This window comes from Loxodonta africana, chromosome Y, assembly GCF_030014295.1.
Source record: "Loxodonta africana isolate mLoxAfr1 chromosome Y, mLoxAfr1.hap2, whole genome shotgun sequence".
Taxonomy (NCBI): Eukaryota; Metazoa; Chordata; class Mammalia; order Proboscidea; family Elephantidae; genus Loxodonta; species Loxodonta africana.
In genome coordinates, this window is record NC_087370.1 from 13,407,962 (window position 1) to 13,420,993 (window position 13,032).

General features: G+C 35.1%; 1 protein-coding gene across 1 annotated transcript in view; it reads right to left on the minus strand.

The window, feature by feature from the left end:
* LOC135229096 (probable ubiquitin carboxyl-terminal hydrolase FAF-X) overlaps nt 1–13,032 on the minus strand; it is a 174,634-nt gene that overhangs the window by 59,849 nt on the left and 101,753 nt on the right. The window contains exons 23-27 of the mRNA XM_064278896.1: nt 6,750–6,880; nt 6,292–6,570; nt 3,219–3,344; nt 1,907–2,032; nt 578–747 (exon numbers count right to left, since the gene is read on the minus strand). Coding sequence (XP_064134966.1) covers nt 578–747; nt 1,907–2,032; nt 3,219–3,344; nt 6,292–6,570; nt 6,750–6,880 — 832 coding nt within the window. The remainder of the gene's footprint in view (nt 1–577; nt 748–1,906; nt 2,033–3,218; nt 3,345–6,291; nt 6,571–6,749; nt 6,881–13,032) is intronic.

Below are 13,032 nucleotides of genomic sequence, written 5' to 3' on the forward strand. Positions count from 1 at the left end.
GAAACATGATATGGATGAGCTCTGAAGACAATGCTGTGTAAAATAAGTATGATACAATAGCACAAAAATAATATGATTTCATATACATGAAATATCTACAACAGGCAAATCCATAGAGATAAAAGTTTATTAATGGTTACCAGGGGCTGAGGTGAAGAGGAAATGCTTAATGGGTATTGAATTTCTGTTTGTGGTGATAAAAAATATTTGGAAATGGATGGTGGTGATAGTTGCACAATATGGTGAATGTAATTAATGTCCCTGAATTGCACAGTTTTAAAAAGTTGAAATGGCAATTATTTTGTTATATATATATATATATACATACATATATAAAAAACTATAAAACCACAGTCAGATTAAAAAAAAAAAATTGATGTTGGTATTTTCCACAGACCCAAACAAATTTGGGTCTAAGTAAAACACACTAAATTTTTTTTTCCTAAACATAAGTGATTTGTAAAAACAGGTTCCTTATTTGATATTTCAGATATGTGACTACAGAGTTAAATTAATTCATTTCTGCTTTAAACTATAAGCTCAACCTTCTTAAACCTTAAAAAAAGAAATTACATACTTGCTGGGACAGTATAATAGTAAGTCAATGATGAATGTCTGCCAGGCTTTTTCTTTACTAAGTGCATCTAAAGCTGTTGGAATCAAAGCAAAACATAACGCCATCACTTCCAATCCTTCGCAGCAAACCTGTTCATCTTCCAAGTCCAGCTCACTGCTTGAACTGGTGCTCTGTAAAATTATAATCAGAAGCACATCACCTATACATGCATTTAAGAAAAAATTCTTGCACCTTTAATTAACATTTAAAGCTTACTAAAAACCATTTGGTGATACCCTATCCACCTGCAGCTTCTGACATCCTTTGGAATATGGCAAGGGAAATTAAAGGAACATACTGAAGCCAAGTACCACCTGCTTCCTTGTGTTAGGTATGGGTTGTGTATTTTTCATTAATAATTTCTCAAGAATCACTCTGGCTATGTATTTTGGCACTTTGACTAAGTTTGTTTTTATAGCTCAGCCAGAAAGCCATTTTTACTGAAAAGGGAATTGCTTTACACAAATATTCAGGAAGGTCATGAAAGACGTTTGTAACCTCAAATACTACAGTAGGAAGGTAAAAATTCTTAATCTGCTTCTATTCATCAAGATAAAGTAAATATATTACATGTCTGGAGCTAAATAGGCACTCAAATAACTGCTCCAATGAAAACTTACCAAGACTTCATTAGATTACTCTTGTAGGACGCAACACAGATCTTCTACAAATTAAGGGTATACTGGTCACAAACAGGAAGCTCTACTGTACAAGTGACAGCTTCCCATAACTCACTTTCCCTTCTAAATATACATAAGTAGCCATCAGGGGCAAATACATATTACAAAACAAAACAAAGAAAACAAACAAAAAAAAATGAAGAGGAAACGTCTCATTTCTGCAGATAAATCTGTTTAATACAACAGGAGACTAGGAATAACATCTAAATGGTAAACACTTGTCCTGATTTTGCCTGAGCTAAAAAAAACAAATAAAACATCTGAATGACAGAATTTCACAATGAGCAGTCACCAAAAAATACACAGATCAAAAAATTAAGAAAGAATGAAACGAAACAAGAAAAAACAAATTTATTCTAGGACTACTATGTCTGGATTCAATGAAAGAAAAAAAACTGTTTTAACAAAAAAAGAAGCTTCATGCCAGGATCCTGAAGTTATTTTATTTTTAAAATGAATTTTACATACGTGTACCTTAACGAGAATTAGTAGTTCATCCTAAATAATCAGATACAAGTGGCTTGATTAAAGATAGGAGACATGATGTAAATTTAATGGCATGGGTAATTAAACAATTATTTAAAATGAGCATTTCTGTAACAATTCTTACCGTCTCATAAATTTTAGTGATTTCCTCATTTGGGCTAAATATTAGCTCTAATGCCCCACATCCTGATGTCCAGATAATTTTTTGTATAGCTGTAATTACACAAGTATCAGGAATGTATCTTGAAGCCTACAAAAAAATGAGTAATTAAAAGTGTTGACAGAAAATTAAACTAATCAGAAAAACAAAACGTTTGTAGAAGTACCAGGAATGGGTCTGAGGAAGTAAATATGCTTTAACATTCTTTAAGCTCCAAAGGTGTCTTTTACCATTTTTTTGTATCTTAACATTAAGTCACATAATAGATGTACATAAGAATCATTTTTTAAATAATTTCATTTTTGTTGAGAATATACACAGCAGAACATACACCAATTTAACTATTTCTATATGTACTATTTAGTGACACTGATTATATTCTTTAAGTTGTACAACTGTTCTCACTCTCCATTTCCAAACTTTTCCTTTCCTATAAACATAAACTCACCACCCCTCCTACATTTCCTATCTAACCTGTTGAATTGCTTTGTCAATTTAAAAGGAATATGTACTCAATAGCAACTCCCAACAAAGTATGCTTCAGACTAAGATCCGGTGCTATACCTGGAAGCCATTCTACTCCTAGGTGTTTATCCAAGAGAAATGAACACATACGCCTACAGAAACACCTAAGAGTATTCATGAATTTTGGTAACACTTTTCTTCATAATAGTAAGTTGAAAACCGAAAACAGCACAAATGCTCATTCATAGGTGAGTGGATTAAAAACATGTACCATATCCATAACCTACAGATACATAAAATAACATGAACAAATTTTAAAACCAAGCTGATTCATATAAGCCAGATATAAAAGAGTAAATACTACATGATTTTGTTTATGTAAAGTTTTCGACAATGAAAACTTTTTCATATTAACTGAAAGCACCTAAGTGGTTGCCTGGGGTCAGGCACAGAGAGAAGAATGGACTGAACGCTCAGGAGCATGAGTAAACTTTTTGGGGCTGAGGTAAACATTCGGTTTCTCAACCCTATTAGAGTTAAGCCACATTGGGCCTATTAATGCAATGTAAATTGCAATCAGTGAAGTGTGCTAAAAAGGTTACTTTCCAAAGTATTCTAATACTATTACATAACAGATAAATACAAATTTACGGAACTTTAATAATATAACATAAACATTAAAGTAAGTGGGTCTAAAAATTGGGCCTGAAGTTGTTGTAAGCTTTATTTACTCATGAATTAATAGAGACGGTCAAATGTAATAAGAAACAAATCCTCCAGGATTCTTGAGCTTCCAAAGTTTAACACTAACCTCATCAGATATTTGCTGAGCGAGCCGTACTGATACATTTCTAAGCATACATTCAGAGGAAGGATTTGGAATGCTTTGAAGGGCACTTTGTAGCACCACTGCTTGATCATGAGTAACTTGGTTAATCTGAAAAAAAGTTACTGATTTTATCTACAGTAAAAAATGTACACAAAATTACATTTCAAAAATGTGTAATATAATCCAACCATTTTCTCCTCATGTTATTACCGCCCTCTCAGGGTTACACCTTTCCACATATTCAGTGTATAATCTACACTGTATAAAGTAGTAGACTTCTTCTAGCTGCCTTTCAGCAAATGACAAAACTCCTCTGCAAACTCCATGGTTTCTACACTTGGGTTCAGATTCATTTGCAGGTGATGACAACTGAAGAACTTTCACACACTCCTAAGCAGACTGTTCTCTCAGTCCTCCTTAACGGAGAAAATTGAGGATGCCAGATAAGTAATCCATAAATTTGTTATTCCCAAATATATAATCTTATGCTTTTCTCACTTTCGTCCTCTTTTACTCCTTAAGAGGTTTCTTTAATTTTTCAAGGTTAATCCTGCTACCCGCTAAGATTCATCCCATAAAAATGAAGTCTCTCATAACTCGCCCCCTAGCTCCTCTATCTACTTTGCTTGCACAGCCACATTCTGTTAAGAAATGTCTTTATTTTTAAATCACATTTTAAGAAACTGAAGAGTTTGCGGAGATATTCTTGCATATACTAGGTGGGCAAAGGCAAAACCTACACAGGCCTGGGGCTTCTAGCTCCTGTCTCCAGTTTCATCCACAGAAGTTAAAAACTTGTATCTCAATCCTTCAATAGATATTTAGGGTTTATTTGACAGATTCTACAACTCATAATCAAGGTAGCAGCACAGTCAGTAGAAGTATTAGGTTTGGAGTCAATCTAGGTTAAATTCCAGATCATTTTTACTATCTTAAACCAAGCTATTTTATCACCTAAGGCCTTAACTTTCATTTATAAAACAGAAGTAAGACTGACCTGCCTAATATGGCTGTCAATTAAATGACACAGAGCAATGCAAGGGACAGGCACACAAGAGCCTAGCACATTTCAATCATCAGTATTTTCCATAGGACTAACTTACATGCAGATAAAAATCATATGTAAGCTTTTGTTAGTGCTGCACCTCTAACAGTACCTGGCATATAGTATATATGCATAATAAATATTTATTAAAAGAAGGAAAAGTTACTTAATAATACATTAAACTAGGTTATTATCTGTTCTGTTATTCCAATTCCAATTTGTACGTTAAGTAAGCAAAGTCAAGACACGATACTTATTCCTATACTACAAATGTTCTTACTAAGAGCATCACTAATTTCCATTTCAACTGAATAAACTCAATGATGTTTGTTTTCCAAAGTACTAGCAAAACTGACTAGATTTATTAAAAAAAAAAATTCTTCATGGAAAAATAATTAAATAAGAAATAGTAAAGTACAAAAATGCAAAGGCACCAAGGTTTAGTGAACAGTTTAATGGACAAATTTTTAACTCCATGAATAAAAAACCCCAGATCAACTTTATTCAGTAGTTACTCTGACTATCTCTGAAGTAACCCTCTTCTATATATTGTAGATAGTTCTAAAGTAAACATATTTTACATACTAATTTTGCATTTAGCTTCCTACAAGTCTGTGAGCAACTTGACATTAGTACCTCTGCACCCTTACAGACACCTTTTCAGAACTGGAAAGCGGCCAAAAATCATAAAATTCCCGTCTATGTACTTCATTACACTTCTCTAAGAAGAATTATGACAATGACCTATCTGTTGTTACACAAATATGCATGCAACCACAACAAAAAGCAATCAGCTTACTAACAGGTGGGATATACTTTTGTAAATTTTTATTCTAAATATGTATGAACAAAAGCACAATTCCTTCTTTTTAACTTTTAAGGTGAAAAATTTCAAAATTATATACAAGTGAGAAGAATAAATAAGACTTCAAGTACCCATTATCCAGTTTCAATAATTATTAACAAAAGATCAAACTTATTTCACTGAATCTCCTATACTAACTCTGCCTGTAACAACACATGATTATTTTGAAGCAAATTGTGGACATCGCGATTTACCTGAAACGCTTTAGTGCAATTAATTACTCTTTTCTTTTGAACATAATGAAAATACTGCCATTGCAGTTGTTAGCTGCTATCAGTTCCAGCTCATGGTGACCCTACATGTGTGCAGAGTAGAACTGCTCCATAGGCTTTTCAAGGCTGTGACCTTTTGAAAGCAGAATTCCAGGCCTGTTTTCAGAGGTCCTCTGCGTGAGTTTGAACTCCAAACTTTTTTGCTAGTGGTTGAGTGCTTCACCGTTTGCATCACTCAGAAACTGCCTGAAAATGAACACACTAGAACCTGTTTAAAAAAAAAAAAAAACCCAGCGCGATCTACTTAACTCATGGCAAGCCCACAGGACAGAGCAGAACTGCCTGATACAGCTTCCAAGACTGTACATCTTCATTGGAAGCATGCTGCCGTAATCTTCTCCCAAGCAGAAGCTGCTAGGGTCACCAAGTGCTTCACCACTGCGCCATCAGAACTCCTAATACTAGTATACTTAATATAATTGATGATAAATTAAAATATAAAATTTCTAGCCACTATTTCAACTTCCCTGATTAAGACCTAAAAATTCTTAAAGAAGAGTTATCTGTGTTCCTGAATCGTCTTTGTTTTCAGCCAGTAATTGAGTAAAAACCTCAATTACAATGTAAAGAAAAGAACTCTACAATTAAGTCTTCACCTAACTCTATATATTTTTCATGTACAAGTAAACGAAAGATTCATATGAAGTTTTTATTACACTTAAAACAGAATTTACAGGGACTAAAGTATCCTTGCAAATTAGAGCAGTCAATGGAAAACATTTACCCATTTAATACAAACATAACAAATTAATAAAAAAAACAAAACCTGAGACAATACACATTTTAAAGTTGGATTTTAAAAATCAGGAATTCAAAGTGAAATTCATTTAAAAAAATTAAAACTTATTCCAAAGTCTTTTAAAAATCGATTACCGGTGTCACGGGATTTCCACCATCTACTACAGGCTGACAAGCTTCTGCGATAGCTCGAACATGGCCATAGCCAACGGCAGTTAGCAACAATTTGGCTATTTTAAGAGCATTGAAGTAGGCATCCCTTCTGGTTTCCATATCTGTATGTGGCAGGAAGTTATTTCTTGTTAGCATACTCAGTACAAGATGTAAGCCACCACTTTTCAAGAAGTGAAATTGGAAGTCAGATGAATTATCAGCCAGAGGTGCACCAGCAGGCATTAATAAGGCATAAACTACCTGAAAAAAAAGGAGGAAACTATATTTAAAAATGTTACAATAGTTTAATAAATTCTTCTATTTCTCCTATCATCAATGCTAACAAGTTCTTGACTACCAGATTTCGCTAAATCTTATTCGTGTTCTTTACATTATCATTTAATATAAATTTTGCATTTTTCAAAAGGAAAAAAACAAACCTCTGTTAGGTATAGCACTTGGGAGGCAGAAGGACCAAAGAAAAGTGAATCAAGCGGTGAGCCAAGGCTGCTTTCTCCAAGTTTTGCTTGGTTTAAGCAAATAGCCCTTAAGTTTTCTATTGTTGTGCTATCTGCAAAGAAATAAGGCACAATCTAAAGCAAAATGTAATTAATTTATTCCTAATATTCCACTGCAGACATTTAAAAAAATATTATCTTAAACAGGAAACAACATTAATAAATGCCAATTCAGAAAAGCTAAAGTCTCCAGCTTTACAAGACATACCCAGACCAGGATTGGTTAATTATCAACAAAGGCTATTTAATAATTGTAAATCTTAAACAGGAAGGAAGGAGTTTTCTATTCAGTTACCTCAAATTAACACGATCTCCTTCATCTACCAAAGACAGAAAAACGTAAGAAACTCTAAAAGAGTAGGTAGTTCTTGAAAAACACATATACACAAACCATAAACCCCTCCTACCAAGTTCTCAATTATTTGTTCACCATAACATTGTGTTATCTCTTTTTGTTTCACTGAAAGAGAAAAGTGAGCTTCAAGAGAAGATATACCTTAAAAGCAAAGAGCTAAAAATATATCCAAAAGAACTGAGGGCAGGAATACACACAGGAACCTGTACATCAATGTTTACTGCAGTACTATTCACAATAGCTAAAAGGTGGAATCAACCTACATGTCAATCAATAGATGAATGGATTTAAAAAAACACACTACATTCCATGGTCAATATTACTTAGCCCAAAGGAAAATGAAGTCCTGAAACCTGCTACATTAATCATGAATGAAATATCAAACACAAAAGTAAAATATTATATGATGCCACTTACATAAATAAAACACACACAAATAAAAAATTATTATTAGTTACCAGGGTGCGAGATGGGCGGAAGAAGTCTTAGCTGAGAAGGCACTGAGTATCTGTTAATGGGGGTGGAATAATCTGGAAATGAATGGTAGTAATGGTTGCACACACAACATGATATATGTAACTTATGCCATTGAATTGTACATATAAAAAATGGTGACCAAAAAACCAAACCCACTGCTGTTGAATCGATTTTGACTCATAGCGACCCTATAAAACAGAGTTGAACTACCCCATAGTTTCCAAGGAGCTCCTGGAGGATTTCAACTGCTGACCTCTTGATTAGCAAATGGTGAAGTTGCAAGTATTTTCTTGTATGTATTTTCACCATTGTAAAACAATTATCAAAAATAAATAAATAAAGGCAAAGAGCTAAAGAAGCAAATTAATTCCTAATGCTTATATCGAAGTAAGCAAAACCTTTTTTTCTTTTATCATACAAGACATGCAGTGTTAAAAAAAAAAAAGTAAAAATAGTTAAAAGATAACATCTTCTTAGAAGAAAACACAGCAGTAAATTTTTGGGACACTGGTTTCTTAGATATGACATGAGAAGTACAAGTGACAGAAGAAAAAGCAGATAAATTGGACTATGGCAAAATTAAAAACTTCTGCATCAAACAAAACCACATTTTTGAAAATAAGCTACTTTCTACAATATATACCCCAAACCCATTGCTGACAAGTTGATTTCAACTGATCATAACCCTGCAGGACTACGCAGAACTTACAATTGCCCCATACAGTTTCTGAGAGTGCAATCTTTACAGAAGCAGGCTGTCACATCTTTCTTACACAGGGCAGCTGTTGGGTTCAAACTGCTAACCTTTTGGTTAGCAGCCAAGCACTTAATCAATGCACCACAAGAGCTCCTTGGAATACATAAAAACCCTAAGATTCTAAAAGAATATTAATTGCAATAAAAAATGGGTAAAGGATTTTAACAGGCTTACTTTCAAGAAGATATACAAGTGTACAAAAAGGACATGAAAAAATTCTCAACACTATTAGTCTTCAGGGAAAAGCAGATCAAAACCCCAATGAGATACCACTTTACAGCCATTAGACAGATATGTTGAAGATACAGAAAAATTAGAAAGCTAATCCACTGCTGATTTGCCACTTTTAGAGAGCTGTTTGGTAGTTCCTAATAAAGTTAAACATAGATTAGCATGTGACTCAATAATTCCAGCACTTAATATATATACAAAAAGGCAAAAAAAAGGATGTTCAAACAAAAACTTGCACATGACTATTCAGTGTCATTATTCGTGATACCCAAAAGGTGGAAACAACTCAGTGTCCACGAATAAATGAACAGATGTAGAAACATAACGGATTACTATCCTGGTACATGCTACAACATGGACAAATACTGCATGATCCCACTTATGTGAAATATATGCAAAAAGTAATTTTTACATTTTACATTTACATAAAGTTTATTGAATGAAGTACTAACAGATGGTACAACACAGAAAAGCCTTGAAAAGATTATACTGAGTGAAAAGAAGCCAGACACAAAGGGCACATATTATATAATATTCTATGGATGAATGTCTGGAACAGGAAAATCTATAAAAATTAGATTAATGGTGGCCTAAGTGGGAGAAAAGGCGCCCTGGTAGCACAAATGGTTAAGTGCTCAGCTGCTAACAGAAAGGTTGGAGGCTCAAACCAACCCAGGGGTTAAGTAGGAGAAACACCTGATGATCTGCTTCTGTAAAGCATACAGCCAAGAAAACCTTATACAGTAGTTCTACTTTATCAAATGGGATTGCTATGAGTAAAAATCAACTCAGCGTCACCCAACAATAATAACAGCTGGGGAAGAGGAGCAGAAAGAAGTGGGAATTGACCAATAATTGGTACTGGTTTTCTTTTTGGGAAATAAACTGTTTGAAAACCAGATTCTACCACCTGCCTGTCAGTTTGTCATACCACTGTGGCTTATATGTTATGATGCTGGAATCTATGTCAACGGTATTTGAAATACCAGCAAGGTAACCCTTAGTAAATGGGTTTCAGCGGAGCTTCCAGACTAAGATAAGACTAGAAAGAAAGACTTCCAAACACATTTAAGTGTAACAACAAAATGCTGCCAGACATGAGGCTGGAAGATGAGCCCCTCACATTGGAAGACATTCGAAATATGACTTATGAAAAGCTAACTCCTCAAAGTGGAGTTGATCTTGATATAAGTGGAGTTAACCTTTCAGGGCCTTCATTTGTTGATGCAGCAGACTTAAAATGAGATGAATCTAGAAAAACTGAAGCCATCAAAAATAAAATGGGTTGTATAAAAATCAATATCCTAGATGTAAGCAAGCTGAAATGGGCTTGTAACAGCCACTATAAATTGTACAATCATAAGATCTACTATGCTGGGAATGACAAATGGAAGAGGAATGGCATTGGATTCATCTTAAAAAAAATCTATCCTGTCAGTGATAGGAAACTATGCATATGCCTACAGGAAGACCAGTTAAATTAACCATTATTCGAATTAACACACTAACCACTAAGGCCAAAAAAGAAGAAACTGAAGATTTTTACCAGTTTCTGCACTCTGAAATTGATCAAACATGCATTCAAGATATGCTGATAACTACTGATGACGGTAGTTAGAAAGTTGCAAACTAAGAAATATCGGTATTTGGAAAATACGGCTTTGGTGATACGACAACAACAGAGATCACATGATAAAATTTTTTTAAGCTCAGTGACTTATTCATAACTTTTTTCAACAACACAACTAGTGACAATACCTGTGGAACTCGCTATACACAATACATAGGATTCAAACTGACTATATCTGTGGAAAGAGATGATGGAGAAGCTCAACATCATCAGTGAGAACAAGGCCACTGCAGACCGTAGAACAAATCAATTGCTCATATGCAAGTTCAAGTTGAAGCTGAAAAAAAATTAAAACAAGCCCAAAAGACTCAAAATATGACCCTGAGTATATGTTACCAGAATTTAATGGCCATCTGAAGAACAGATTTAAAGCACTGAACACTAATGATTGAAGAGCAGACAAGTAATGGAAAGACATCATACATGAAAAAAGCAAAAGGTTATTAAAAAGAGAAGAAAAAGAACAAAATGGATGTCAGAAGAAAATACGAAACTTACTCTTAATGTACACTGGCTAAAGTGAAAGGAAGAAATGATAAAGTAAAAGAACTGAACAGAAGATTTCAAGGGGCAGCTTGAAATATGAAACTAAAGTATTATAACAACATGTGCAAAGATCTACAGTTAAAAAACCAAAAGGGAATAACATTCTCTGGCATTTCTCAAGCTGAAAGAACTCAAGAAGAAGTTAAACCCTCTAGTTGCAATGATGAAAGGCTCCAGCAGGGAAATGTTGGATGACACAGGAACAATCAAAAGAGGAAGAAATATGCAGAATTACTGTGGAAAATGAACTGGTTGATGTTCAAAAACTTCAAGAAGCAGCATATGATGAGGAACTGATAATACTTAAGGAAAAAACATCCAAGCTACACTGAAAGCAGTGCTGCAAAACAAGGCTCCAGGAACTGAGATGTTTCCACGAAGAGATGATGCGCTGGAGGCACTTACTCGTCTAAGCTAGGAAATCTGGAAGCTAGCTACCTGGCCAGCTGACTAGAAGAGATTCATATCTGTGCCCATTCCAAAGAAAGGTGATCCAAAGGAATGTGGAAATTATCAAAGAATATCATTAATATTACACACAAGTAATATTTTGCCAAAGAACATTTAAAAGTGCTTGCAGCAGAAAATTGACAAGTAACTGCTAAACATTCAAGGAAACTTAGAAGAGGACATGGAATGAAGGTTATCATTGCTGCTGTCCAGTGGATCTTGGCTGAAAGCAGAGAACAATAGAAAGATGTTTACCTGTTTTATTGACTGTGCAAAGCATTCGACTCTGTGGGACATAACAAATGATGGGTAATACTGAAAAGAATGGGCATTTGAGAATACTTAATTATGCTCATGAGGAACCTGTACACAGATTAAGAGGCAGTTGTTCAAAGAGAACGAGGGGATACTGCATGGTTTAAAGACAAGGTGTGCATCAGGGTTGTATCTTTTCATTGTAACTATTCAATTTTCGTGCTGAGCAAATAATCTGAGAAGCTGGACTATACGAAGAACGGGGCATCAGGATTGGAGGAAGACTCCTTAACAGCCTGCATTATGCAGATGACACAACTTTGGTTGCTCAAAGTGAAGACAACTTGCAGCACTCACTGATGAAGTTCAAAGCTCATGGCCTTCAGTATGGATTACATTTCGACATAAAGAAAACAAAAATCCTTACAACTAGACCAATAAGCAGCATCACGATAAACAAGGAAAAGACTGAAGATGTCAAGGATTTCATTTTATTTGGATCCACGATCAATGCCCATGGAAGCAACAGTGAGGGAATCAACTGACACTGCATTGGGCAAATCTGCTGCAAGAGACCTCTTTAAAGTTTTAAAAAACAAAGATTTCACTTTAAGGAAGAAAGTGTGTCGGATCCAAGCCATGGAATTTTCAATCACCTCATACACATGTGAAAACTGGACAGTGAACAAGGAAGACTGAAGAAAAATTGATACCTTTGAATATGGTATTGGCGAAGAATATTGAATATACAATTGACTGCCAGAAGAATGAACAAATCTGTCTTGGAAGAAGTACAGTCATAATACTCTTTAGAAGCATGATGGTGTGACTTCATCTCACAAACTTTGGACATGTTATCAGCAGTGACCAGTCTCTGGAGAAGGACATGGTGTTTGGTAGAAGGTCAATGAAACAGAAAAAGACCCTCAATGAGAGGCACTGACGCAGTGGCTGCAACAATTGGCTCAAGCATAACAATGACTGTGAGACTGGAGCAGCACTAGGCAGCATTTCATTTTGTTGTACATAATGTGCTAGAAATTTGATGTGACTCAATGCCACCTACCAACTTTTTCCCTCAATTCAGAAAACATAAAAATGGAGGTGGAACCAACATGGCACTATAGACAGAACTACCCAGCCATTCTTCTGCAGTAAAGACTCACAGATAGAAACATCAATCCTGGAACCATAAGGGTCAAATGAAGGGATAAAGAACTCGATCAAGCACCGAATGGGATTAGAAATGGACAGAGCACAGAGAACAAGGAGAGCTATGACATGGAGGGCCACCACCAACTAACACCTCATGGATTTACCATCCTGGGCTATCACCATTAAGGAATGCAGACAACAGTACGGCAGGACAACTTCACTGAGCTCCCAAGATGAGACATGGAATCCAGTAGCCAGGGATACATGCTTTCCACCCCCCAGCCTTCTTCCCTCTATGTGAGCACTCTGCTTTCCAAAGTGACATGGTCCCTCCGCCACAGAAACATCA